The sequence below is a fragment of the Mastomys coucha genome, unplaced genomic scaffold, assembly GCF_008632895.1.
Source record: "Mastomys coucha isolate ucsf_1 unplaced genomic scaffold, UCSF_Mcou_1 pScaffold16, whole genome shotgun sequence".
Lineage (NCBI taxonomy): Eukaryota > Metazoa > Chordata > Mammalia > Rodentia > Muridae > Mastomys > Mastomys coucha.
In genome coordinates, this window is record NW_022196898.1 from 29,884,155 (window position 1) to 29,911,639 (window position 27,485).

General features: G+C 35.7%; 1 protein-coding gene across 5 annotated transcripts in view; it reads right to left on the minus strand.

Moving 5' to 3' along the window:
- Nucleotides 1-7,672: 7,672 nt before the first annotated feature.
- The window catches only part of Glrb (glycine receptor beta), a 70,739-nt gene continuing 50,926 nt past the window's right edge, over nucleotides 7,673-27,485 (minus strand). For 3 of the 5 annotated variants that reach the window (XM_031374160.1, XM_031374162.1, XM_031374164.1), the window contains 7 exons: nucleotides 24,820-25,049; nucleotides 24,631-24,713; nucleotides 22,895-23,035; nucleotides 17,902-18,054; nucleotides 13,133-13,425; nucleotides 12,654-12,704; nucleotides 7,673-9,330 (listed from right to left, as the gene is read on the minus strand). In XM_031374160.1, coding sequence (XP_031230020.1) covers nucleotides 9,037-9,330; nucleotides 12,654-12,704; nucleotides 13,133-13,425; nucleotides 17,902-18,054; nucleotides 22,895-23,035; nucleotides 24,631-24,713; nucleotides 24,820-25,049 — 1,245 coding nt within the window. In that variant the 3' untranslated portion in view covers nucleotides 7,673-9,036. The remainder of the gene's footprint in view (nucleotides 9,331-12,653; nucleotides 12,705-13,132; nucleotides 13,426-17,901; nucleotides 18,055-22,894; nucleotides 23,036-24,630; nucleotides 24,714-24,819; nucleotides 25,050-27,485) is intronic. The other 2 variants (XM_031374161.1, XM_031374163.1) reach the window with 2 other exon arrangements.

Here is a 27,485-nt window from a genome sequence, read left to right on the forward strand (position 1 = left end):
TTGATAGTATTGTGAAAATGGAATATGTGCATTGATCAGAATGAAATTAGATCTTTATTTTATAGTATATATAAAAATAAACTCCAAATAGATTCACATTTTAAAATAAGAATGGAAACTGTTGAATTTCTGGAAGCAAGCATAAAGAAAAGTCTTTATGACATTTTCAGTCCAGTGTGCTTTTGAATATGACTCTCAAAGTACAGGAAATGAAATTAAAAAAGGGAATTAAGTCAAACCAAAGTCATTGGACAGCAAGGAAAGCAACCACACAGGAAAAGAGAGCATATGAAAGATAAAGCCTATTGAAACCAATACATGTAATTGCTCACCATTCCAAACACATAAGAAATCCATAGAAAGAAAACAAATGACCAAGTTTTAAAACTTACAAAGCAGCTAATTAGACATTTCTCAAAAGAAGATGCACAAATGACTGACAGGGTTATGAAAAGGTGACTGAACATCTTCAGCCATCAAGCACACAACTGAAGTCAAGCATTTCAGAATGATCTCAGTCTCAGATGCCTCATCCTTTCTATCTTTAATGTCACAAAGCCAGTTTCATTTCATAAAAAAAAAAACCTAGAAAACTCAAGAATCAATAAATTCTCCAGGATTTTTTAATTTCTTCCACCGATTGCTAAGACACAGGATGTTACAAAAGTCACAAGTCTTTTGGTACTCCAATGCAGATTCAAAACTTGGGTGACAAATACAAGGCTGGCCAATCCTGTTGCTAAGAAATACAATCATTTTGGCTCTTTGGTGACTATACTACATATAAAAGAATTTTGCCAAAATAAAATTGTGAAACACAGCTCTCTCCATTAGCACCTTTCCTTACTCCTCCCTTCCTTTCATTTTTCTCTCATGTACACACGGAGGTGTAGCATGGCAGCATCTTCAACAGAAAAGGGATTTGCATAGGTGGAGAAGGAATTCAGGAACATTATTAGAAGGCACATTCTAGGTTCCAAGTCCCACAAGTGAATCCATATGAAGAAAAAAGAAATGGCAGGGGCTGTTTGAATTTGACAGATTTAGATGTATATCATAGAGTTTAGAACCTAACTTAAGCAGTTTGTGGAATGTTATGACCATGCACAAATTAGACAGACATAGCAGTGGAGCACATCAAAACTGGGGATATAGACCACTGTATAGACACAGTGTTTAAGAGGGTAACCAAGGAATACAAGTAGGAAGGGGAAACCAAAATATTTCATCACAGCAGTGGAAAGAGTTGGGAATATACACTGTCATAAGGCAGCATAGGAAGTTTCACCAGGTCCCCTGGAGGACACAGCCTATCTGGAAGGAGTTAAATATACTGGAATCTTTTTCATGTCTAAAAGAATTAGAGTAGGGGACTGGAGAAAGAATGACTTAGAATCCTCTGAGGACTGTGTGGCACATAGGGAATGGGGAGTTCTTTTGGCGTTTAGAAGGCGGCGGGGGGGGGGTACACTTCACTTTATGAGGTGCAGAAGAATGAGCCTGGGATACATTCAAGAATGGCAGCTTTTTTTAAAATGAAGAAACATACAAATAAGTAAATGGAACAATCTGTTGAGACTAAGTCTTTCTTTGTGGGCCATCTGGTTCATATCAATTAGTGCACACTTATTTTATTTGATCTTTTAATAGGCAAGCTGGCAAAAGGCTCCTAATGCAACTATAATGTGAAACTGTTATGGAACATACATAAAATGCATACCCTGCAGAACCTAAAGAAGAAAACAATTACAGCACATGTTGTGAATAGGACACTAATTAATGCAGTCAGTTGTATGTGCATGCATGTTTGTGTGTGTGTGTGTGTGTGTGTGTGTGTGCATGTGTATTTATACATGTATAAAGATATGCAACACCTGGAATGTATTATAGACAAATAACATTTATGTGAAATATGTATGTATCTGTGTGTTGACTAAAAACATTCTAAATGGTGTCATGGAAATGTCAGGAGAACACAGTGGACTATTTATCTCTTAAAAGCATATGCTAAAGTTTATATATAAATGCTCTTAAGGACTTAAACAACAATAGGTCAAATTTCAAGGTTATTTTCTGTGGTTAAAAAAAACATTATTTTTGCTTGTATTTTAAAATCCCTATTTGAAGTGATTAACTTCCACCTAGTAAGTATACAAGTCATACTGTCCTTCATTCACAATTATTCCATATTAAGAACTTCCTCCTGATTTTAATTGTTTTTCCTTTGTTAAAAAAAAATGAAATCCTTGTTTTGCTTGTTTGTTTGTTTGTTTTTAAGGATTTGTATGTAATATGTGGTTGGATTTTTAAACTATTCAGGTGTTTTCCTCAAAGTGATGGTCCCCCTTCTCAGACTCCTTCAAAGTGTATCCAAAGTTAGAACTGGGTTAGCAGTTTGTGCCATCATATACTTTCACATGTCAAGAGTTGAATAAGTATTTCCTTAGTGAATGGCAGACACAGTGGTTGTAATGTAGCATATTGTGTTAAAGGGAACTCAATGTGACTTTATAAATTGGAAGTTTGCCTCATACACTTAAAAGCAAGTTCAGAACATAAAACATTATCATTTGCTCAGAACTGTGTTAATTTCATATATTTATTGAGAATTACTATTCTATTTAGTGATGGGATTATCTAATTTCAAAGCACTGGAAAATAATAAAACACTTTAACATTGACATTCTATTGAACATAATTTAAAATTCATTTTATGTTTCAGAATCATAGTTTTTCAGGGGAATCATTATGAGAACTAATTATCATATATATAATCTAATACATCAAATATATATGTGCATATAATATTAGATACAAGAAATTGAGCTCAATTTGTACAGCTTATTTAATAGATAAAGGAAATGTGTCTTCATTATTTGAAATGTTCAGAAGCCCCTTCATTTCCTCATGCCTTCCATTTAATGGAGGTAGAAAATGGGTACACCCTGAAGTTCTGGATTTAGGATATTGTTTTGTCATACACACAGCCTGATTCATAATTGTGGTCTCCAGATTAAAAATTTTTAAAGTCCAAGAAGATCTAATTGTGTAGTTTATAGCTCCTTTTACTAGACTCTAATTTGGGTAACTGTGACTGCTAACCTACCTTAGGAGTAGAATTAACCTGAAGCTTTTATCTAAGTGATCATAAAGGTTTTTATTTAACCAGACACCCAATTTTATAAAGATGTTTTATAAAGTAAGTATTAGCCTTAACTATTTGCAAATATTTGCTGTTAACCATAAATATAGATGTATGTATTATTATAGATTCATACATAGTTGTTTCTCCTCCTTTAAAAAGAGAAGAACTGAAGGAAAGGTTCTTTAACAAATGCGCAAGTTTGGCTCCCATCCCAAGTTCTGGTTCAACATTTTCTCCTCTACTCTGGTGTATGATACTGGACATTGAAATTAATTCACCTAAAAAATTTCAAAACTTCCAAAACGCCAGCACACTGACTGGCAACTCGTGATTTTCGAATGAAAGAGCTTTTGAGCTTAGGAATGAATGAACAGGAAAAGCGCAGCTGTGTTTAGAAAGAGGCTTTATAATAGTCCAAAGCAGAATTTATTAGGTTATTCCCTCTTAATGAGTCCTATATAATATGCTCTCAGTTAATAAACTAAAGCCATCTCCACAGCTGTTAAGCGGCTGATGCTGACTTAGAAGGATGCTAAACACCGGGGTGTCTGAGTCTAGTAGGCAGGTCTGACCCACATTTTAGGAGGAAGTTTCCATAAATCTTATGGCACATGGCTGTAGTCTTCAAAGAGTAACCATGTGTGTTGTCACAGAATGCCAGCTTTCTCTGGCAAGGGCAATGTTCACCTAAGCGGAGACTTTCAGAGCTAGGGCATTTGGCCAGTTCCTCTCGCCAGTCATTTCACACAAGGTGTTTCTGTTTCTGTCCTCGGTGGCCTAGGGTGAGGCAATAGTAATTGACCAATAAAATATCCATTCAGCGGTAATTGGCAGAGGAGCTGTAGTTGCACCTAGAGTCTCAGTAAACCATTGGGGCAGGGATGCGCTACTACACTGTTCTTCCCTTACTAGGGTGACTGAATTGAACTGCCTCCCACTGGAAATTAAGACTTGCTGAAAATTGATTAAAGTTATAGGTATAGCAATTTAGATATTTAGCATATGCAATTCACACTTATGATTGCTGTATGGCATTGAGCTATTAGTGGGAGCTCTACTTTATTCAGTTCAACAATTTGGACTCACACAAACCCTTGGCAAAATAAAGTATCTACACATTTGTTGATTTAAAACTTATTTGAGATGTAGAGTGTAAGATTGAGACAGTTAAAAATATTTAAGAGTGTAATAGTTAGACAGTGAACATCAGAATTCATGAACTTCAATATTCTTGGTGGTGAAAGACACAGAAATATCTACAGAGAAAATGTTAAATGTATCAAAATCTAAAAATTTAGTTTATTCATGCATGAACAAGAGGAATAAAAGTAACCTTAAATGTGACTTGCATAGAATCTTCCCTAATGTTAATCACACAAATGTTTTTAAAAGGTTCCTATTCCTTTGGTGATGTGGCTGATATTTTCCAAGAGCTTGATTTTACCCCTTAGAAGGTTAAGATTAGCTTTATTATAAAACAAAGCAAGCTAGTGAGTGCTGAACCATTGTTATACTGCATAATTATGCAATCATTAGATAATGTAATTTGAATAGCACTAATTTTTTATAGCAAGGTAACACTCATCATGAATGTATTTGGTGAAGGTTATAGAAAAGAGGGCAATATTTGCCATTTTAGGTCTAATTGCCTAAATCTCAAATTCACAATGCACCTAAGTAGAAATCTTCAGTATTATAAATAATGATAAATTGAGTGGTTTTTAAAGCAGCTTAATTTTTGAGCACTGCACCTCCAGAGGAAAATATTTTAACTTCATTATTCACCAGAGAGGAAATCATCTGACTAAAACATACTTACTTCTGAATCAAATACATATGAGTTGAAAGGAGTGTTTGCAGACATCACATCCAAGTCTGGTCTACTTAGAGGAAACAAAACATTACATTAAACATTTCACTAAAAGGGACTGCCTGAATTTAGCCCTTCACTTATGTCTAAACATGAAAGAAATTGATTAAAACCAATTTAGTGGGATATTAGGGAAAAATAACTTTATGATAATTTTAATAAGGGAATGTTTTGTTTAGTTCACTGAGGCCCAACATGAGGCATTAAGTATATGTTCATGGATAGTGGCATAATCTCACTCAGAAAATACTTTAAATGTGTATAGCTGCACCCAAGTTCCACATGTGGGTGGCCTGCAGAGGCCAGAAAGGGGCCAGATTCTTTGGAGTGGTGGTTATAAGCAGTTGTGAGCTGCTGCACATGGATGCTAAGCACTGAGGTACAGTCCTTCTGCAAGATCAGCAGGCATTCTTAACCACAAACCATCTCTAACTTCACATAACCCCGGTCATGTTAAAGAAATTAATGTCATGACAATGAGATGAAACTCATGATTCTGGACTGTATTATGAAGGAGAGTAACAGAAAATAGAGAGGCAGCTTTAAGAGTTAATAATTCTTTCAACACTAAATGCTAATTTCCTGGTGAGGACCCACTCTGCACTCTATTGCTGTGGTCATGAAATGAAAGGTCCTTGTAATTTGGAAGGCACACTGGAGTTGTACAGGTGAAAAGACCTCATGTCTGCCATTTATAATCTTGAAGAGCAGCTTCTTGTGCACACGTAGTGATCGAAAAGTTAGAAAGCATATCTGAGAAAGAGGAGTATCTGCGGACTTTAGATCAGGGGTGCACAGGAATTCTTTGTACTTTTTCAAGTTCATTGGAACATTCTGAAATTATGCAAAGTGAAAGAAATGAAAAAGAAACAGGTCAATGACATGAAGTTCGATAAGAATTGGAACAGTGAGGGACTGGTGAAAGCATGCATTCGTATCTTTTAGCAGAAATACATGAGAAAACACCTGAGTTTTAAATGTCTAAGTTTTTCAGGTCAGCAGCTTCACCTTGGATATTCACATAAACAGCTACATCCATACACAAATAACTATTGTAATATAGTTTTGTATTTGAAAAAGGGACAACTTTGTTGCAGGATTTTCCCTGTCTAATTACGTTAGGGCAGCAGGAGGCCTGTGACTGGAGAGGGAAAAGGGAGGCAGCACTAAGAGTTGCAGAGATAGCTTCTCGGGGAATGGACTGGGACATGAGGCAGCTTGGCTTTAACCAGTCACAGGCAGTTCTGATATCATAAAGTTAGAATAATTGGGATAAAGCTTTTATCATCATCAATTGGTTCTGAAATTATTGTATTGGCATCTTGTAAATTGTGATTTTATGGATACATAATTCTGATTGGTTAATTATAAGGTTCAAGAGTTTTGATTTGCATGGTGGTATGGTGGCTGACTGTAGGGTGGACAGTCATTGCAGGAAGCCTACCTGTCCGGCCCACTGGGAGTTGGCGGGCTGAGAGAAGCTGGTGTCACAGAGGGCCTAGTGGCAGCAATCCGAAAAGGAATTTAGGAGCTCTGGCCCTGCTGGGGATTAGGCAGGTAGAGACAGAGCCAGTGGGACCGCAGAGGGACCACAGCAGGGCCAGAGAGTTGTAGGCACAAAGACAGGAATGTGTTGGTCCTTTTTTTTTTTAAGATATTTTCTTTACTTACATTTCAAATATTATCCCCTTTCCTGGTTTCCCCTCCCAGAAAAAAAAAAAAAAACCACTATTCCCTTCCCCCTGCCCCTGCTCACCAACCCACCCTCTCTCCTGCTTTCTGGCCGTGGCTTTCCTCTACACTGGGACAAAGAGCCCTTATATTTCCCGCTACACAAATTCATTTCCACATGGGAAAAAAATCCTCCCAAGGATAAGAGGAGGCAGATTTCAGATAAGTGAATGTAAGTATGTTGTCACCTAGAAAGAATCACCGCACATATAATGTGGAAAATACAAATAATGTTAGGCTGAATGCCATTTATTCTATACGCTTATGTTAAATTACTTTTTTTATTCAAAATAAAAGTGAGGCTAGAGGTACTTAAAAACAGGTCTGGGATCTCAGCATATTGAACCTTGGGAAGCATAAAAAGAGAAGAAGAGGCAAGGATAGCAATGCATGTGCTATCCTAAACAGATGTGTTTTGTTCATAAAACATCTACATATTTAGCTCAAAATAAGTAGTGGTGAGAGGCTGTAGACCGAGGATATGGTCTGATATTAAGAACCTATTACATTGTATTAGGTAACAAAACTTCTTCCCCACTGTTTTTACAATACACTTCTATATCATGACACTGCTTTCACTATAAGACACCTAAAACTCTAGATCAAAGGCCCTAACATGAAAGCAAGTTATAAAAAGAAAGGTAAGAAAACATCACTACAAAAAGATTCTTTAAATGATACATATTCAAGGTATTTTTCCCACTGCTGGCCCATTAAACTAACTTCCCTTGGTCTTGGGAGAGAAGACTACTACCCATTTTACTTTTGGCCTTTTAAAATGATTTAGATTGTCATGCTTTTGTGACTGAATGGTACTGAATGACTGCCGAAAATTACTATAAATACCACTTAAAGATGGTCATAACCACTGGGGATGTTCCTGAGTTTAACAATCTTCAATAAATCAAATAGCAGTAAATAGCATATGGCAACTGCACAAATAATACTTTTAATGCATTGTATTTTGAATTGGCTGTACAAACTGTCAACAACAACAAAAGCACTCAAAATAATGTAAAATGTTTTTATGGTCTGTTTACATTACATTAATTACTAATAGCTCCAATTTTAGCTAAGACAGAAATAAACACTTATGCCATGACACTGTTAGAAAATGGGGCTCTATAAATAACATGAGGCTTAGGGGTTCTCTTCAGGGAGAAACAAGATGAAGTCAGTCAGTCCCAATATCCAGACTTTCAGCAAGGAGAAAAGATTGAAGTCTAAAGGTTAAATAAAAAAATTATTAACTAAATCATTGTTTTGTAACATATTCAAATACATTCAAATAAATAAAAAATTCTAAAAACAGTTTGAATATTACTTGAAATATAGAAACACTTTAATAAAATAAACAAGCTAAGTCCTTCAGTATTTTGATTTTTCAACTTCAAGTTCATGCTAACAATTCTTGGAGTCCAACAGTAATCTGGAACCACATGTCACCACACTGCTTAGATTTTAAATGTGTGCAACTCTTTTTAAGGCTTATAATCTCCATACCAACAAATGAAAGGCATGAAAATAGACTTTGATTTTAAGGTGGATTAAAGAATTTATTTTATCCAAAATATTTAATTAATACATCTATCATTTATTTGTTTGCATTTTGCCAGAAGCCAGAACTCACTATGCATTTATACTAGCCCAGGTTGTTCTTTCTTCAAAAATGCTTACTGTTCTATTATCTGGCATTTTGACGACACAAGCACACTTAGAAATAAGCTTGCTTTATAAATGTATAATTTTGATTTTATTTCTTAAGGAGCCTGCATAACTATTACTGATCTACCTCTCTTAAAAACTTTAAACACTATGCCATATAATCTTGCTTAATCTGTAATAATACTATTGAAAATTATTTAATAAGATGGCTTTCTTTCTTACCAGGAATGGGGATGTAAGATACTGCATACATGAACAGTGAACATGACAGGGGTCAGCGTGCACACCATGTTTTCATCAGGATTACTGGAAGTATTTGTAGTTACAGAGTTACAGTAGCTGAAGAGCACATTATGTAGATTATGTAGTATGCATATTTGTCATTGATTCCTAAAGCACTATGCTCAATATACATATACCTATCTATCTATCTCATGGTTGGAGCACAGACGTTACAGGGTCATGCTGCCATTCAAAAGTAAGGTGCTGTATTTTATTATAGTCAAGTGGCATCCAAAATGCAATATATTGCTATGAAAATGCAAAGTTTTCACAGATTAGCAATTATGAATTGCATTGGTCACAATGAAATGGTGTTGTATTTCATACAAATGGAAATGGTTTATCATAAATATATAGACCAATATATAACATTGAAGAACAAGAAGCAAAAAGGAAATAACGCTCTTGCATAAAGGTCGATGCGCTTGGCTGCTGTTGGGATGACGGGCTTGGCAGGTGGGGGCTTCTTGTTCTTTGCCTGTGGTTTCCCAAGTCCATTGTTGACTTCAATGGGTTTCCCATAGCAGTCATAATTGGATAATTCAAAATCTCTGGGTAAGCTTCCAACAATGCTGAAGTCATTGGATCTCAGATCAGACTTGGAAGTACAAACTTTTTTGCATCTGGTCTCACCAACCTGAACATAAAAATGAAAGATGATGTAATAGAATTTAATGTAGAGTTATAGATACCACATCTCTTCAAAAAAACTTTAAAATTGAGTTTATAAATTAGTAGGAATAATAGACAACTGATTAACCAACCAGATCAATTGGACATTTAAGAAGGCTTTGATACTTTGCCCAAATAACAAGGCTCATACTGCTGAAAGGACTATTGTTTTTTTTTACTAATTTGTATTAAAAAATAAAGCATGAGTCAACATTAATTTAAATTACTATTTATATTGTAAGATTTTTCTCAGTTTAAATACTAAGAAATAAGAATCTGCTGTTGATCCAGAGAAAATATTACTCTAAGTATGAATTCAGAGCTTTCACTTTTGCTGTCCTGTTTCCAAATAGAATTACTGATTAATAAGTGATAGAGCCATTTGGCCAGCAATAAGACTGTTGGCCTCTGAATCACAGCCATAAGAAGTCCCTATTACTTAAATATCTAATCACAGCAGTAAGGAGAGCGTGACTTCAATATCATAACAAGCACATAATGAAGAATTCCCAGAAGCTGTCACTTTCCCACACATAATTCACTGGAAACTCTCTGTGACATTGTGTTGGGCTCCCACATTCAGAACAAGTGGCATGGTGCATATATTCCATGTGTGTGCTAGAAAAGACATTCATCACCACACCGCTGAGGAAAGAGCAAGATTGGCTTCCCACCTCTGAAGGATCCTCAAACCTCCTTGGGCGGTGGTGGTGCACACCTTTAATCCCAGCACTTAGGAGGCAGAGTCAAGCAGATTTCTGAGTTCGAGGCCAGCCTGGTCTACAGAGTGAGTTCCAGGACAGCATGACTCACTCACTAGTTGGTGGATCTCTTTTTGTTCCATTCATCAGAGATTTTACACAAACTTTGTTATTTTGACCTCATTATTAATTCATATGCATATAGGGCAGGAGGAAAAATTTTTCAATAGAATGTCCTCTTCAGCAGTTATAATTCTGAAAGTAGCCATATGAGTCACCTAAGTAAGACAGCCCTTCTAACACATTCCTAATTTTTCTGTTCAAATCCTAAATTCATCATTTTCCCATTGTTCCATGCATCTTATTTACTCTCAGAGTATTCACTGTCCCCTCCACCATGTGCTGATAAAGAAATGAGGAAGCACAAAGATAAAGCTGTCAGGAACAACAACAGCAACAACAACAATAAAAAGCCAATAAAACTGTAACATTTTCTAATTTAACCTCTAAAATTTTATGTGTGGTTCATGTAAAAGCCATTGATTTTGTATAGAACTTATAGAACTAAAGATAAGATATCTTCTCTAGATGTTAGAAAGATGTCCAGAGGAAACAATTTGGACAGATTTTTACTGAATCTGAACTAATGCTAATGTATAAACATACCTTTACACAAAGAAACAGCTCCCATGACCAGACACCAGCTTTTATTCCTTAAATTACTGAAGACTGTGAGCATGGGGACTGTTTTGTCTTTTACTCATGAACTCATTGTGTATGACAAGTGTGGAATGTTAGGAAAAGGATGTTGGTAACAACAAAGTGCAGTTGTTTTTATAAATGAAAAGAAAAATGTATAATAGAAAGACACATCATCTACCAAACTATTGAAAGTTGGCCCATGTGCTGTGTCTATGCAGCCCACATAGAGAATTGAGCCCTCCCTCTACACTCAGCAGGAAAAATTGGCCCTCCCTTAGTGTTGTGGAACTTAGATTTCCACTTCCCCCAGGGGCAGCAATGCATCAATACTGTCCATGCCCCTGGTAGGACATTTAAAAACACTAAAATAATAGCTTTAAATATGATTCAGAGTCTCCTAGTACAAAATGTCTAGGATTTGGCAGCCAGGCTAGGGGATATCTCAAATTGAATGAAAAAAAAAACATAATAAATGTCAAATTCAAGATATCAAATCTTTAAAAACTGGGAACTATACTAAAGCATCTATGACCAATAGGCTTCTAAAAAAATGAATCTATGGCCAATATGCTTATAAAAAATAAAAACCTAGACTATCTCAGAAAGAAACAGGAACTAACATGAGAAAACACATACATATTCACCAAGTGGAAGTTTGAACCTGAAGAGTTCTAACAATCTTGGCTGAATCAACAGAAAAATGCAAGAGCAGAGGAAAAAACCAGGTGAAGTCTAAGGAAGACATTACGGTCTAAGTAAAAGGAAGGCAATCTCATTGAAATTAGAGATTAGTTTCATTACATATAGGAAAAAGATCCAGAATGTTTATTTCCCGTGGAAAGCCATAGAGAAAGAAGAATGTGCCATCATACTTGCGAGGCACTAAATAAAATCAACTGTTATCCTACAGTTCTATAACCAAAGAGAACAGCAATCATGGATAAAGGAGAAAACAAAGCACTTTCTGATGACAGAAGAGTGTTCACCTGCATCTCTTCTTCAATATTCGCTTAGAATCATGGATAGCAGGATTACGAGTTTTAATTCTCTTTTAGATATGATTTATAAAAGTCAGGAGGTAAGAACTATATATGAATATATGTGGCCCTCTTTATAGGACTGCAGTAACACAATGCAGACTACACAGCTGGATGTCTATGTCCCTGGGGCTCTGCTAAAATTTCCAGGAATTTTCTGTCTCCTGCTCAGCTGGGGTGGTAATGTCTTCTGTACTGCACAGCTCACCAATTCTTTCCTCTGCTTGCCTATTGATTTTCTTGCTGTCTGTCTCAGATGGCAGAAGACAGTTCACCAGCGTACCACATAAAATAGTGAATAAAGGAATTGCGTCAAAAAATAAAACATAACTTTGGAACACTGGGGTATAAGGAAGAATACAGTAAACATCCATACACACACACACACACACACACACACACACACACAAAAGCCTCAGGATAAGCAACATAGGAAGAATCAGTTTGCTCTTCTGTCTAAAAATTCTGTTACATATTTTCTAAAATTATATGTAGGAGGACAGTTGGGGAATGGTAAACACACAGAGCACTGTTGGGGCCAGAACGTGGTCTAAGTAGACCCATCGTCCATGGATGTAGATAGATCTATTGGTCTCCTGGAGAGTTTATAACCATTAGCTCTGTGGATGTAGCCTTCTGGCTGACTTTTCTTCCCAAACAGTGAACATCAAGCAAGACTCTGCGAGTAAGCGCACAGGTAACTTTAATCTGTTAAAGCAGCAGGTTGTTCTGGAACCAATTACTTGAATCTATTTTTAAGTCAATGATACATGACAAGGCAGGGTGAAGAGGCAGAAAGGCTATTCAGGCCTTCTCTAGCTGTGATGGATAGGCTAGAAGATCCTTACCTGGGTGTTGAGGGTGTCTGTGGGCCAGCCATCCAGTTGGTAAGTGATCTGCTGACAAACCATGGGAAGCTCCTTAACACAGTAGGAATGGGAACGTGACTGACCAACAGCATGGCTCTCCTAGCCTCAGAGCTGGCTACAGGTCTGTGCAAAACCATAAGTCCCTTGGCTTCGTGCTAACATTTATGTAGTGAGGTATAAACTCTTGAAATATCTCTCTATTCAACGATGATCAAGTAAAGTCATCATTTTAAACTCAGTTGAGAGTTTTCAAAAATTTTAAGTTATTAGATTTTCCTAGGAATTCCTTGACATGTTTTATATGCCTTCAGAGAGTGTTTCCCAAAACGTCTGCTGGACTCAGTTCTGTTTCATCTATTGAAAATAAATGGCAACCCCACCATTTCATTCACACAATGTCTCTTTCCTGGCACTGAAGAGGATGGGCGACCCACTTCCATAGTTCATTCTACTCTTACCTGCAAAGTGCTGATATGAACAGGGGTCCCCGTGCCGTTCACAGTATTCTTCTTAGCTGTGTTTCCACCTTTCCCATCTGCTTGCTCAGCCTTAGCCATTCGGGCCTTCTCAGCTTCAACCCTTTTGGGATTGTTCAGCATCACCTGGACAACAGCATACTCCACGAGGGAGGCAAACCCGAAGAGCAGACAGGCAATGAGCCACACATCCAGCGCCTTCACATAAGACACTTTCGGAAGCTCGGCTGCGAGGGTGGTGCACTCTGAGGCCAAACTGAGAACGGAGAAGATGCCTAGCAACAGGAGAATCAGCTGAGTTAAGCCCTGGGAAATGCTTTAGGAGACTGTGGCTCACTCACTATTGAGCTCTGATGACTTTCAATAGGCCACAAACAATCCTTAGGTGTCTTTAAAGATCAAAGACTGGAAGAAATACATTGTACCATGTAAAGTAGTGACTGTGGTTAACAAATGTTTGTAAATATGCATCATTTCAAAATTAAATGGTTGGAAGCACCACATGGATTTGATTTGAGGATTAATCATGAAACCTTGAGCCTGTCTCTGAGAGAATTAACAAGCTCTGTGGTGTATTCGTTTTTTTTTTTTTTTTATTTCTTGACTTTTTTTTTTGTAGAGTTTTATTTGTAGGAGGAATTTTCACCCACAACCAAGAATAGAACACATAAAATTTTGATAAGATTTTTGTTTGTTCATTTGTTGTTTTATTTTGTTTACAATATAATGCCTAGCAGAGAAGATAAAGTATAGAGCATTCCTGTTCATTTCAGAAAGAAAATTTCAGCTTTTTAAGAAAAGGAATACAATCCTGCTATGGGAAAAGCTAACTTAGATGGAAACCAGCTTTATATATAAACACGTGTAATCATCAGACAGTAATTAGGTTTATGTAACATAAGACAATTTAAGCAATCATAAAACTCCAGAGAGGAATTGTTGCAATTACAAGCGTCTTTCTCCTTTCCAGTTACTCTGCCTTCTCTTCCTTCCTCTCTTCCAACCTTCCTTCCTGTCATCAGGAGGGAGGTGGTGAAAGATGACTTGCTGCCACAGACACAGTACACACAATGGTTATCACAGCGTCCGGTTATGTCCACAGAGAGATGCTGTCAGTCAAGATACCGAATCTCAGATTCCTGGACACAGTAAGCCCCCTGTCTCCTATTGATTTTTTGTTTGTTTGTTTGTTTGTTTGTTTGTTTATGCTTAGATCTTCACCACATTTTGAAATGATGACTTGATTGGCTTCTAACTTACTATTTCAGGCATAACATTTATGAGTCTTACATTTGGAAATCAACATCAGTTTCAAGGGTTTTTAATCTGTCAGTGAAATATTAACATGGAAGTCTAGGGTGCTATCAGTTTTTGGCATAAATGACTGTCATTTGGACCCATGAGTCATCCTCTAACTGCTCTGCTTGTTTCTACCTTTCCCTCACCAGTCAGTCCACAATAAATTAAGATTAAATTTAAAACTAATCAAAAATAGAGTCTGATAAAAAGGTTTCCAGAGAGCCAGACCTCACTATAACCAGTGATCAGACTCGAACCCGTGTTTTCCTCTCTCCTAGTTAATGACATGAATTGCTTTCCTTTCTTCACGTCCTTTCTTTAGTTAGAATTCTCTCTTCTTAAAGCTTTTGCTAGCAAGCATGTTGTTCTATCTCATATCACGGTCTTATGTGGGATATATCATACTTAACTTGGTGTCTGTTGCTTTGCTGGGAAATAGAGATGCATTAGAGCTAAGATGTTTTTAATCCATCTTACTAACAATTGCTATTCATTTTTATGACTACGTTCTTCTCTTCTTGACTAGTTTCCAGCAAATAGTGACTACAAGAAAATATGTATTGAATAAATGTAAATTACCAAAGTGCCTTGTTAGCCATATAATAATATATAAATGTGTTTTATGTAACATATACATGCATGTATGTAATATGTAAATATATATGTACTATATATTTCATATTCACATAATATAACACATATATAGATACATGTATTTAATATATACATATAACTTAAAGTATAAAATATATTTTTAATTATTAGTCTGTAGACTTAGTGTGTCTAGTGCCTGCTATGTGAGTATGAGTACATATGCTTTGATCCCTGGCTCCTATGCAAGTATGGTGGCACATAACTATTATCCAGCACTGTACTTAGAGATAGGGACAGGCAGTGTAGCCAGTCCATGAGATCCATGTTCAGTGTATCTCAAAAGTAGTAGAAAGTGATCAAAGAACATGCCTAATGTCCACACCTGGCTTCTGAGTGTGTACACACAAGCTCATACAACTGCACAAACACACAAACACCACCACAGAATAACAAAATAAAGACTTGGGCTTGATAAATTTTGATTGGTGTCTGCTGTTTTGCTAGGAAATGCAGATACATTAGAGCTAAGATGTTTTTAATCCATCTTACTAACAATTGCTATTCATTGTTATGACTACATTCTTCTCTTCTTGACTAGTTTCCAGCAAATAGTGACTACAAGAAATATAACTATATTTCTTGATATATATATATATATACATATATATGTATATATATCCTTGATTGATTTTGATCAAATTGCATATTTAAGTATAATAGCCATTTTCACTGCTTCTTTGGTTTCTTATTCTTTTAAAAAATCTATATTTTATGTAATAAATGAGATTACTCAGTAGTTACAAAGGTATTTACCAAGACTTACTGCCCCTGTGCTCATTCTCCAGATTCCACAACCTTAAGTTGTGTTTTGATACACACACACACACACACACACACACACACACACAGAGGTATGCATACCTGTGCATCTTATAACTCTCTATATATTATATACATGTCTAAAACATATACAATACATATATATGTCTAAAACTCTATATCCCATTCATCCCCTTGAATAATTCACAATGAGATATGCACAAAACCTTTTTGGACCGGGAAAGAAACCCAAAAGTACCAGCTCATCATCAGCTGGGAGGCCAAGTACACCAGTTTCATCTATATGAGCTCCTGGGGAGATTCAGAAAGCACACACAAAGGGAAATATCCACTTTCCTTAGGCAAATGCACGATGGCACTAATGTTTCCATTTTGACCTTTACTTTCCTCACAGAAAGAGTCCATGCTTTTTTTCTCACACAACTCTGTTTGTGGGAGGGGAGGAAGAGGTTAGTGGGGAGATGGAACCCAGGACTTCCACATACGCATGGCATGGTCCTTACCACTGAGCTTCATCTCCAGACAAAGCAAATACTTAAGAATCTTTAAACACATACAAGTTTGAATGGCTGAAATGATGTCATTTAAATGGTAAATAAATGGTGTTCCTTTGTCACCAGCCTTAAAAATAATAAAGTTGTAGCACATGAATATTAAAAGGAAATGACACTTAAATGGTACTTAGTAGGCTTTTTCTAAAATAATAAATCATAGGATGACACTCATATGCCACTTGGAGATGAAACTATGCCCAAGCAAATGTATCATCAAGTGACCTTGTCATTGTGTATAAACATGAGACTGTAACGACACAAATCTAGATGGGAAAGTCTTCTGTTCACATAGGTTATGTGGTACACATTATCATGCATGCAGGCAATATTGGGGAAATGTCAAATAAGTTGTGCATGATTTTATCCTCAGAGCCTGGGATGCATATTATTTAGAATGATTTCTACCAACTTGATTATTTGCTTTGAACAATGGCACTAGTGAAGATTTTATATTTTAGCCATGCATGACTATATTCAATCAATAAGTACTTACTTGAAAATAGATGAATAAATCAACTACTGCAAAATTCTCAGAACAGGAAAAGAAAAAATTGCCAACTGCATAAACACTGACAAAATATAGATCAGTGTCAAATATTAAAAGAAGACCCCTCCAAAAAGCAGGCAGCTATCATTTCTAAATTCTCTGCTTCAAAGTAGCTGCTGATGCACATAGCATGTCTTTTGCTATGTATTGTAACGCTAAATTACATTAAGTATTACAAGTTTGGGTTGTCCTCAGGGATGAGAGAATTCTCACTACACCAAAGTAATACTATATGACCTTGCTCCTTATTTTAAAACTATTGGTTGGATAAAGATGCTGACAGCCTATAGCTGGACAGAAGAGAGTTAGATGGGATTTAGGTTCCCAGGTTTGGGCATCTGAGGCAGGAAATGAAGGGGGAGAAAGGAAGGTGCTATGAGACAAGATACAGCATGAGCACATGGCCAGGAGAAACAGCAAGTATTTGGGGAACACTGTTAGGGAGGTAGCCAGACCAGCAGGTAGAAATGTAGATTAGGGGTTACCCCGAGTAATTGTTCAAGCCAAATAAAATAACCTTAGTCTGAGTTTCATTTATTTGTTAACTAGGGGATGAGCTTAAATTGGTTGCACTCCATCATAAAAGGGCACAGTTTAGTATCCCTGTTCAGAATGCATTGACCAGAACCTTTTCCAATTTCAGAGTTTTTAGACTTTGAAATTTTTGCATATATTTTATGAAGTCTTAAGGCTAGGACTCAAGTCCAGAAAACCGTCATTTGTAGTTCATATACATGTAGACCTTCAACTCGAAGCCTGAAGGTAGTCTCATACATGGTATTTTTATTATGCTCTCCCAGGAAGAAAGTGTGTAATTTTCTACTTGTTGCACTTGGACTTTGGGGGCCTCACATTTTCAGGATAGGATGCCCAACCAGGCCCCACAGTTGTGGTGGAAGAGAAACAAGGAAGCTTACCCAGAGGGACTCTGGCTGCACTAGCATCAGGGTTGATCCAGAAAGAGAGCCAGGAGAGGACCACAATCAGCAGGGTTGGTGCATACACACCCATCATATAGAACCCAACCTGTCTCCTCAGGGTGAAGATGACTTCCACACAAGTGTAGTAACCTGTCAAAGCCAGAGAAGTGACAGTTGTGAGCATCATACCTATAAAGAAGCATCACTTAGAAAGATCTTCAAGGGACAGCGTACTTCTACCCCTGACAATTTCACAAAGTAAACACTGCAAAGGGTTTTCCTTCAGTTGGCAGCACTGTAAAGCGGGCAGAACCTGCTTGCCCTGAGTGGACTGCCTCCCATGTTACTGAGGAACAGCTGGCATGCTGTTCGGTATCACGTGTAGCACTGAGTTTGTATGAGAGTCTGCAGCCCTTAACCTTTCCCTTGTTAGAGGCGCTAGCACGGAAGACAAACCAAGGAGATCCTACCCCGAATCAAAGCAGCAGTTTCATTTTAAGAAGAGACACACTTGGCCTGTACCTGTCAGCCTAACTTTCAGCCTTGTGTGAATCACATCTGGTGGATGGGAGATACCACAGTCTCCAAGAGGTCACAGTCAAAGTTAACTCTTTTTTTTTCTTTTAGATATTTTCTTTATTTACATGTAAATTTCTCTATTCCCAGTTTCCCCTCCAAAAAACAAAGAAACAAACAAAAACAACCAAAACAAACCCCTCTTGCCTCCCACTTCCCCATGCCTGCCACCCCGCCCTCTCCCACTTTCTGGCCCTGGCATTCCCCTACACTGGGGCACAGAACTTTCACAGGGCGGAGCTCCTCTCCTCCTATTGATGATCGAATTTGCAATCCTCTACTATACACATGCTGCCTGAACAATCAGACCCCTCCATGTGCAGTCTTTAAGGAAGACCAAAAGGTGGACATTTCATTCCTTCTTAAAAGGGGGAACCAAATACCCACGAAAGGAGTTGCAGAGATTAACTATGGAGCAGGGACTGAAGGAAGGGCAAGCCAGCCTAAATATAGCTATCTTCTGAGAGGCTCTGACAGTACCTGACTAACAAAGATGTAGAGGCTCACAGCCATCCATCGAACTGAGTACAGGGTCCCCAGTGAAGGAGTTAGAGAAAGGACCAATGGAGCTGAGGGGTTTGCAGCCCCTTAGGATGAACAACAATATGAACTAAGTAGTACCCTCTGAGCTCCCAGGGTCTCAACCACCAACCAAGGAGTATATATGGAGGGGTCTGATTGTTCAGAGTTAACTCTTAAGACTTTAGGGAAGCATTACACAATAGGGAGAGCAATGACTGAGGTTTTCCGTGACCACCCAAAGGCTGTGAAGCGGGAAGACAGAACTTTCCTCTCCACTCTCATCCTTCCTGCACTCCAAGGCTCTCAAACTTCTGCAACTTTTATTCTCTTGTGCTGAGACAAGTGCAGAAAGTGCTCTAGAGTGTCATTCTAGAACTTCCAAAACATCAACCAAAATCTACTCGTACGTATTGGGAATCTGGTGAAGGGTTTTGTTTTCCTGAGGGAGGGGGCAAGAAGAAAAGAAAAGAAGACAAGTGACAGAAATATTCTGACAAAACTCCATTTGAAAAGAAGACATACTTCCAAGTTGGAGATTGCTTTCCAAATATTTTGTCCCTTTTAGTCAGCAGTTTACATATAATGGATATTGTTGAAAAGGTTTAATTATTTTGAACTAGTTCCATATAGGCCAGGCTAACCTCAAACTTATTATCTTTCTACCTCAGTGTACTGAAATAACAGCCATGCATCACCACCCCCAAAAGAAAGTAGTTAATTTAAATTAAAAATGGCATTTACCATTTAATAAAAGTAAGATTATGTATAAATACCAAAGGTTAAAGACTCCTGTTGTTTTCAGTTGGCCCTGCGCATAATTATTTTAAACTATTGAAGCCAATGTATAAGCCCTACATAAGTGAACTAATTATGGATAGAAGAATAATGTTATGATCCACTGCCTTATAGTTAAAAAATAATAGTCATCATGCTAGAGAGATGGCTCAGTGGTTAAGAGCACCAACTTCTCTTCTGAAGGTCCTGAGTTCAAATCCCAGCAACCATATGGTGGCTCACAACCATCTGTAACAAGATCTGATGCACTCTTCTGGTGTGTCTGAAGACAGCTACATTGTACTTACATATACTAAATAAATAAATAAATAAATAAATAAATAAATACATAAATAAATCTTTAAAAAATAATAGTCGTTCTAATTGGAGAAAACAAATGTGTTTCAAATGCTAAAATAAACTTCATATCTATTCAACAAGATTTCTATACAATATTCTTAAATTTTGACATAAAAGGAGATTCATAAGCATCTTAAGTTACATGAGGAAGCTATTCTGCTCATATTATGAATTATACCTAGTGTTGTTTCAGGGAAATTAGAGAGGTGACAACATGACCATAGAATAGAAGGAATGAATAGGTAGGAATGGGAGCAAATGCTGACAATGTCAGAAAGAAAGTGTGTAGCTCTCTAGTTTTAACCTCATTAAAAACAAAGCAGTACAATATATTGTTAACAGGTCTTATAAGATGAAGGGGGAAAGTTAATAAAATTCCCCCTTGTCTATCCTGGCACTCATTTAAACTTCCTCTCCTAATAACAAAACCATATGCTCTTAGGCAATGACCATGTGCAATATTTCAAAAGTACAAATTTTCATAATAACAGAAACTACTTTGTACTTACAGATTTAAAAAGGCTCATAGTGCTTCCTAAGGATGATGCTCAAAGTACCTAGTTTTGTAATAATATCACTTTACGCAGTAACAATATCACTTTGTAATAATGTCATTTATTCATTTACCTACTGCATATGAAATGAAGAACAAAACATGTGCATATAAGCAATTATACATATATGTATATTTACATATATTTACATATAACTACATATATACATAAAGCTTCTATAGTCAGTATATATCATATATATAGTTTAATATATATAGTATTCATAGTATATTAGCATATATACTATATATACTATTACATTGTCACTATAAATTAGCATAATTTAAGATAAAAATATACATTCCACCTCATTATGTTTAGAGATAGCCTGACAAAATGCCATATTCCATGTGTTTTAAAGTAGAGTCCCACCACGTACTATCATAAAGATCCTCACAAGGGGACTTCACGAGCTGTCGATGCATCTAGTCGTAAAAGGTATGTTGGATATTACAGTGATTTGCTTCATAAACTTTTATTAGAAACATTTCTTGATCTTTTTGATCTTTCTCTAGTCTGTTATCTTTATGAGAGGCAGGTGGGCAGCTAATTGATATAAATGTGCATTGGGAAATTTCAATTTACTTTCCATTTCCTGTGTCATTTTCTTTCATTATTCACTTAGGTGCCCAACTTAAGTATTTTCATTTGTGCTCCCATATTCTTCCTCTTCCCTATCTGTTAGTCATGGAACAGCATAATTTCAGTAAAGTTATTGCCACTTCAGAATTCCTTCACCAATTAGTTTTGCCAATACTGTGTGTAAACATAAATATATGTATATGTCTACATAATTTTATACAAATCTGCATGTTTATTATCACATATACTTTGAAATATTTGATTTTACAAAGTTTTACAAGTATCTAAATACTACATGTTTTACTTCTGAGTTATATAAATATTGAAAAGAATATGAAACATAGTAATTGTCCAAAGTATGTTAGCCACAACTTTGCTGTCCCTATTGTCTGCAGCTACTAAAATTTTAAGGTCTTATTCATGATTAATCAAAAATTACCTTGAAGCCCTTCACAGGACTTTAGAGAAGTCCTCTAAATTATTTCTTTGCATTACATGTTCTAATTCCCTTCTAAGAAATAAAGAATTTTCACTTTTCAGCATTTAAATTCATTAACTACTTGCTATTGTATTTATGATGTAGCCTATAATTTACTATACATTCTCCCAATGAAAGTATATAATCTCATCCATTTGTTTGACAGTCAACAACAGATGCTTAGTTTTACTACAAAATTTCCTAATCTCATGTGTATTTATATTAGGAGGACTGTGAATATGAAACTCTTCACATTCTCATTTTGATCATGACATCATAATAGTAAACTTTTACATCATATAAATGCTTCCAAAAACATAAACTTAGCTCCTATCAGCATCTGAATGACTTTGTCAGGACTTGTTTTCCAATGCACAATTCTAGGCAGCTTCCAAGTTGAATTAATAATTGTTAATAATGCCATAGTCAAATTTCTGTCTATTTTCACTTTAAATTGTTAAGTGAAATGCTTTAGTGCTACTGAACCCCCTTAGTGACATAAGCTGACAGTGTAGATGCCAAGGCTGAATGCCGTGTATTATGAGAGCAGAGGAAAGACTTTTGAAGCTCTTCAAGAGCTCATTGTAGTTTAATGACCGAGGTTACTTCGGTTTGCCTTTCATGTCCTATGACCTAGAAAATAACACTATACAAGGAATAGTCACTGATGATCAATCTTCTCTTACTCTTATTGCTTCTCATGCACCATAAAGATCAATGCTTTTAAAATTATCAAGACAGTCTAATTCTCATCTAAATAAAACAGTTCACAAGACAACAGATGAATAAAGATAGATTATAGTGTGCTATATTAAATGCTTAGTTCCAAAGATAATCTTGTCAAAACTTGGCAACATCGAAGAAAACCATTATTTGAAAAAGCTTGTGTCACTGTAATGAAATATTGACAGCCTCTTACCATCAGAATGACATAGAGAAAACCCCATTTATTTCATAATTAAAAAAATCGAACATCTTAAATGAATATGTTGTTTAAAAGGTTTTAACAAATGGTTATAAGGATACATTTCTTACATTTATCTTATTTTTAATCATTTTTTATTCTTTCCTTAGTCTATAATTAAAGCTAAAAGAAAACTGTGGAACCTAGGAGGTTAGTTTTATTTTCGAAGACATCACTTACCAGTGCCTTTATAGTATTTTGTACAGTTCCCATATTCAATATCCTCCTTTTTAATATCAAATTGAGGTAAAGCAATTTTTTCCAACTGAACAGGATCTCCTGACTGCCAGATGAATCTCAAATCATCAGTTGTATAACCAACTACAATAAGTAAATAAACATTAGATTAAAATATGTGTATCAATGCTTTTTTATTATTTTAACAATTCTTATTAAACACAGAGTAGGTAAGAAAGCATGACATTATGTTATAAATTCATAATTTAAAATTCACAGTGGCCTAATCTTTCACCATGCACAAAATATCAGCACAAGAATAACATACCATCATCATAAAGAAAGAATAAGTTAAATAGTCCTCAAAATCATATACAACATTAGATCATCATATATAGAAAATATCTTCTGCATCCCTATCAGTAAAAACTGTGATAATGAGATTGAATCTTTCTGTATATTTCTATTTATAATCATGTACTATGTACCTAAAGTTTTTAAACAGGTATGATTTTAAATAAATCATACCTTCCAGGTATGGAAGGAATTGCATCATGACAGTCTAACTGCAGTAAGACTGCAGTTCAAGTGGTCATCACTATAGTATCATTAAAGTAACCAGGAGTTCATTATGATAGGTGGCATCAACTCAGAAGTACACCCTGGAATAACCTAACAAAGGATAGCAAAGACAATGGGTTTCTAAAATCCTACACAGTGTATTAAATGAATTCAGTGAGTGAATATGGACTTATTTAAGTCTGTACTAAGTATATTCTGACATATGTATGGTACAAAAACATTGCATAGACTTGTTTCTATAAAATTGTTTCTAACATTGCTCATTGTTAAAAAGCAATAAATATCATTAAAAGCTAGAATTCATTTTAGTGCATTAAAAAAAAAAAAAAAAGAAGAAAGAAAACCGGGGCTGGAGAGATGCTTCAGTGGTTAAGAACACTGACTGTTCTTCCAAAGGTCCTGAGTTCAAATCCCAGCAACCACATGGTGGCTCAGAACCATATGTAATGAGATCTGACACCCTCTTCTGGTGCGTCTGAAGACAGTGTACTTAGATATAATAATAAATAAATTAAAAAAATAGAAAAAGAAAACTACTAATTAACATATAATCTAACAAACACACGTAGTATATTTTACAAGGTTGTTTATTACTCATAAAAATAGCTTAATCTTTAAACATCTGCACTAAAGGTTCTTATTGATATCAGTCTTCATTTTTCAAGGTTTATGGCTTATTGTTTTTAAAGATAGTGACCATGGAAAATTAATGAATATGTTTTATAGAAATTTCAGGTAATAGAATTTAGTAAATCTTTTATAAAGTGAAAAATACAATCAAAGAGACATAAAATATACATTTGTAAAAAAATAATGTTTCTATTCTTCCATAGAAAATGTGCACTTGCTTGGGCTTACATATATTTCAATGTTTTCCATTTTTTTACTATGAGACTATTAACACAGAGAAATTATTTTTTGCAAGACCATAACTTTCTATATATTTTCCACATTGCCAATCCAAGTAATTTCAGCCTTCAGAATAAGGAGTATACAGACCAATATCAACTCACTAAAAAGCCAACTACAACAGAAGGCTCTGTCTTCGCCAAGATTATCCTATGCAGTATGATGTTAGTATGGTCAAAAAAGCATTATGGTTTTCACAATAATAGACTATATTATTCCCCAAATCATTCATAGCCTCATTTACATACAGCTCTCAAGTTGCATCTTGCAGCGTTGTGTGTCCATGGGAAACAGGGTTAAGTCCAAAGGACATGAAAGAGTAATAGACAACCTGAAGGCAAGAGCAGAAAAATTGGAATCATTGAGCATACATTTCTGAGATCCACTGACTTGAAAAGGAAAATACAAATACACAAGAACTAAATAGAACAGGGTACCTCATGCTCACAAGGACGTCTCCATCCCGAAAAATAAACAACAGGATATTTTCTTGGGTTACGTCATGAAAATTGGCACTTTTTTCATTTGCAAAGAATAAGTCAGGCTTCCACAAGCACTTATACATGGTGGGATCAACTGTCAGTGCATCTGAACCTCTGAAGTCACTAGGGAGCTTGAGCCTGGGGTCATTCCATTTCTGTCTCAAGAAAATGTTAACTCTATAGTCCTGGGGAAGGGAAAAACATATTCCATTGATATGTCTAATTGCTTAAAAGCAAAATAAATGCAGGCATCATGTGTGTTTTTACAGATCTTTTTAGCAATAAAAGTATGTTTACTGGTATGAGTAGCAAATAAATAATTCCACATGGGTAAATGATAGCATAATCTAAACAAGAAAACTTCTCAAAATGCCAATCACTCTTCCTGCTCCCAAAGAAGAATGAAATTAATAGATAGAAAACAGAAGGGATTGCTTCTCGGCCTTTTGGCTAAGATCAAGTGAAAACAGAGGGGAAACATTTGTATATGTCTTTTGTTAAATAGAAAAAAATCAATAAGATGACAATCATAAATGCACACACATGCACATAGATAACTCTATATACTCCATTGTGTCTTAATACCTACTAGAATTGGTTTTAAGATTCCGTGTGAATGCCAGAATCTCTATATAAAATGGCTTAGAATTTACATTTGGCCTAGGCAATCCTATATACATTTAAACCATTAATTAAAATACCTAATACTATGTAAATGTTGCCAGAAAACTTGTTACAAAGAATTGTTTATGGAAGACTAAAAAGAAACAGAAATCTGTACGTGTCCAGATCTAAAAATGTTCACTGTAATATGCATTCTTTGTTCAAAAATCCATTTGCACATGAATGAACACATATGTAGAAGTCAGATTCAGAGGACTGATAAATATTCTTGTAATGTTTAGAGAAAATTTATTTATAACCATTCAAACATATGAGTTAGCACAAAGCCTAAGGTATATAGTAAAATGAGTTTTGGAGTATATGAAACAGATCAAAATGGCTAAATAAATTTAAAAATGTTATGTTATACTTAATTTATTTTAGTCAGTTCTTAGTTAATGTTCAGAAACAATTACACAAAATTATAAGAACCAATTTTAGGGACATTTTCTGCTAAAAACATATGACCCCCCCAAAAAAAATGAGCGATTGACAAAAATAAATTAAGTTTACTAATGAATATGGATCTCTGGCCAGACATGGTGGTGTAATCCCAGAACTTGGGAGACAGAGGCAAATTGAGGTGTTTTACATAATAAATTCTAGGCTAACCATTGCTAGAGAGTGAGACCCTATTTCAAAGAAGACAGGGGTGGGGAAGAAGTGGGGAGACATGTTCTGGCACAAATAGAGTCATCAGGGCACACTAAAATGCAGCATTGATGGCTTTCACTTTGTCCACTACACACAGACTTATACAAAAGTATTCAAGGCATACATTATATTGGGATTCAGGACCTTTTTAGTCAATAATCCAAAGTTCATATATCATCTTTTCAAAGCCTTTTGGAATATGAATTAAGTAATAAAATTAAACTCTAAATCCAAGTAAGTAGATACAAAGAAGTAGGTCACTGTTTGTTAAAAACTAAAACCAATACCTGTCTACAAAGTATAAATATATATGCCATATATATAAAGCATATATATGTATATATAACATATATGTACATATACACATTTCAGATATGTATGTATATGTACATGTATATGTACATATCTATATCTATCTATATAGTTATATCTATATCTATCTATCTATATCTATATCTATATCTATATCTATATCTATATCTATATCTATATCTATATATATCAGTTGTAAACAGAGATTCCAGAGGGGAAAATAAAAGCAGGAAACATACTCTTCTTATCATTTTCTTTTTGTACTCAGATTCTGCTCAATATTCAGAGAAGGTAAGACACTGAATAACTGTGCACTTTCCTAGCCACAGGAAAGTACTATGCAGCCTACCCATCAGCAAACTGCACTGGATATAGAAAAAAACAGTGACACACTGACATCATAGGTGCACCAATTTTGCACAAATAATCACTGAATAGTCTACAAGCCTACTGAAATATCACAGTGCTCCACATCAATATGAATTAACATATCATAAAAAAGTAAAAATGATTTAAAAATTCAACAGATAAACCGTCTTGTGTATTATATACAGATCATAGAAGTTCCAAGTCAAGTCAGTTAAGGATTATCTGAGCACATCTGCATGCACCTGAACACCTGACTTTGCAGTAGCAGCATTGAGAAGACACTTTCTTAGTCAAATGAACTTTGGAGCCAGATGGAGTAAAGGAGTCTTTTCATTCAGAATACAAAAACTGGCAGTATACCATACAACTATGTCAATGTGCTGCATTAACACACAAGGCACACTTGCAAATGTGAGCACATGTGCCCACACATACATGCACCCAAGCACACTCAAGTACACTCACATACACGCATGTACACATACATATACACATATTTCTAACAGAGATAAAGTGATTATTTAAAACAACCAACTCCAAGCTTCCAGTAGACACAATGTCTGGCAAACTTTTGTATCTACTCCAGTCACCTATGACTTTTTTTTCTTTCTTTCTTTTTTTTT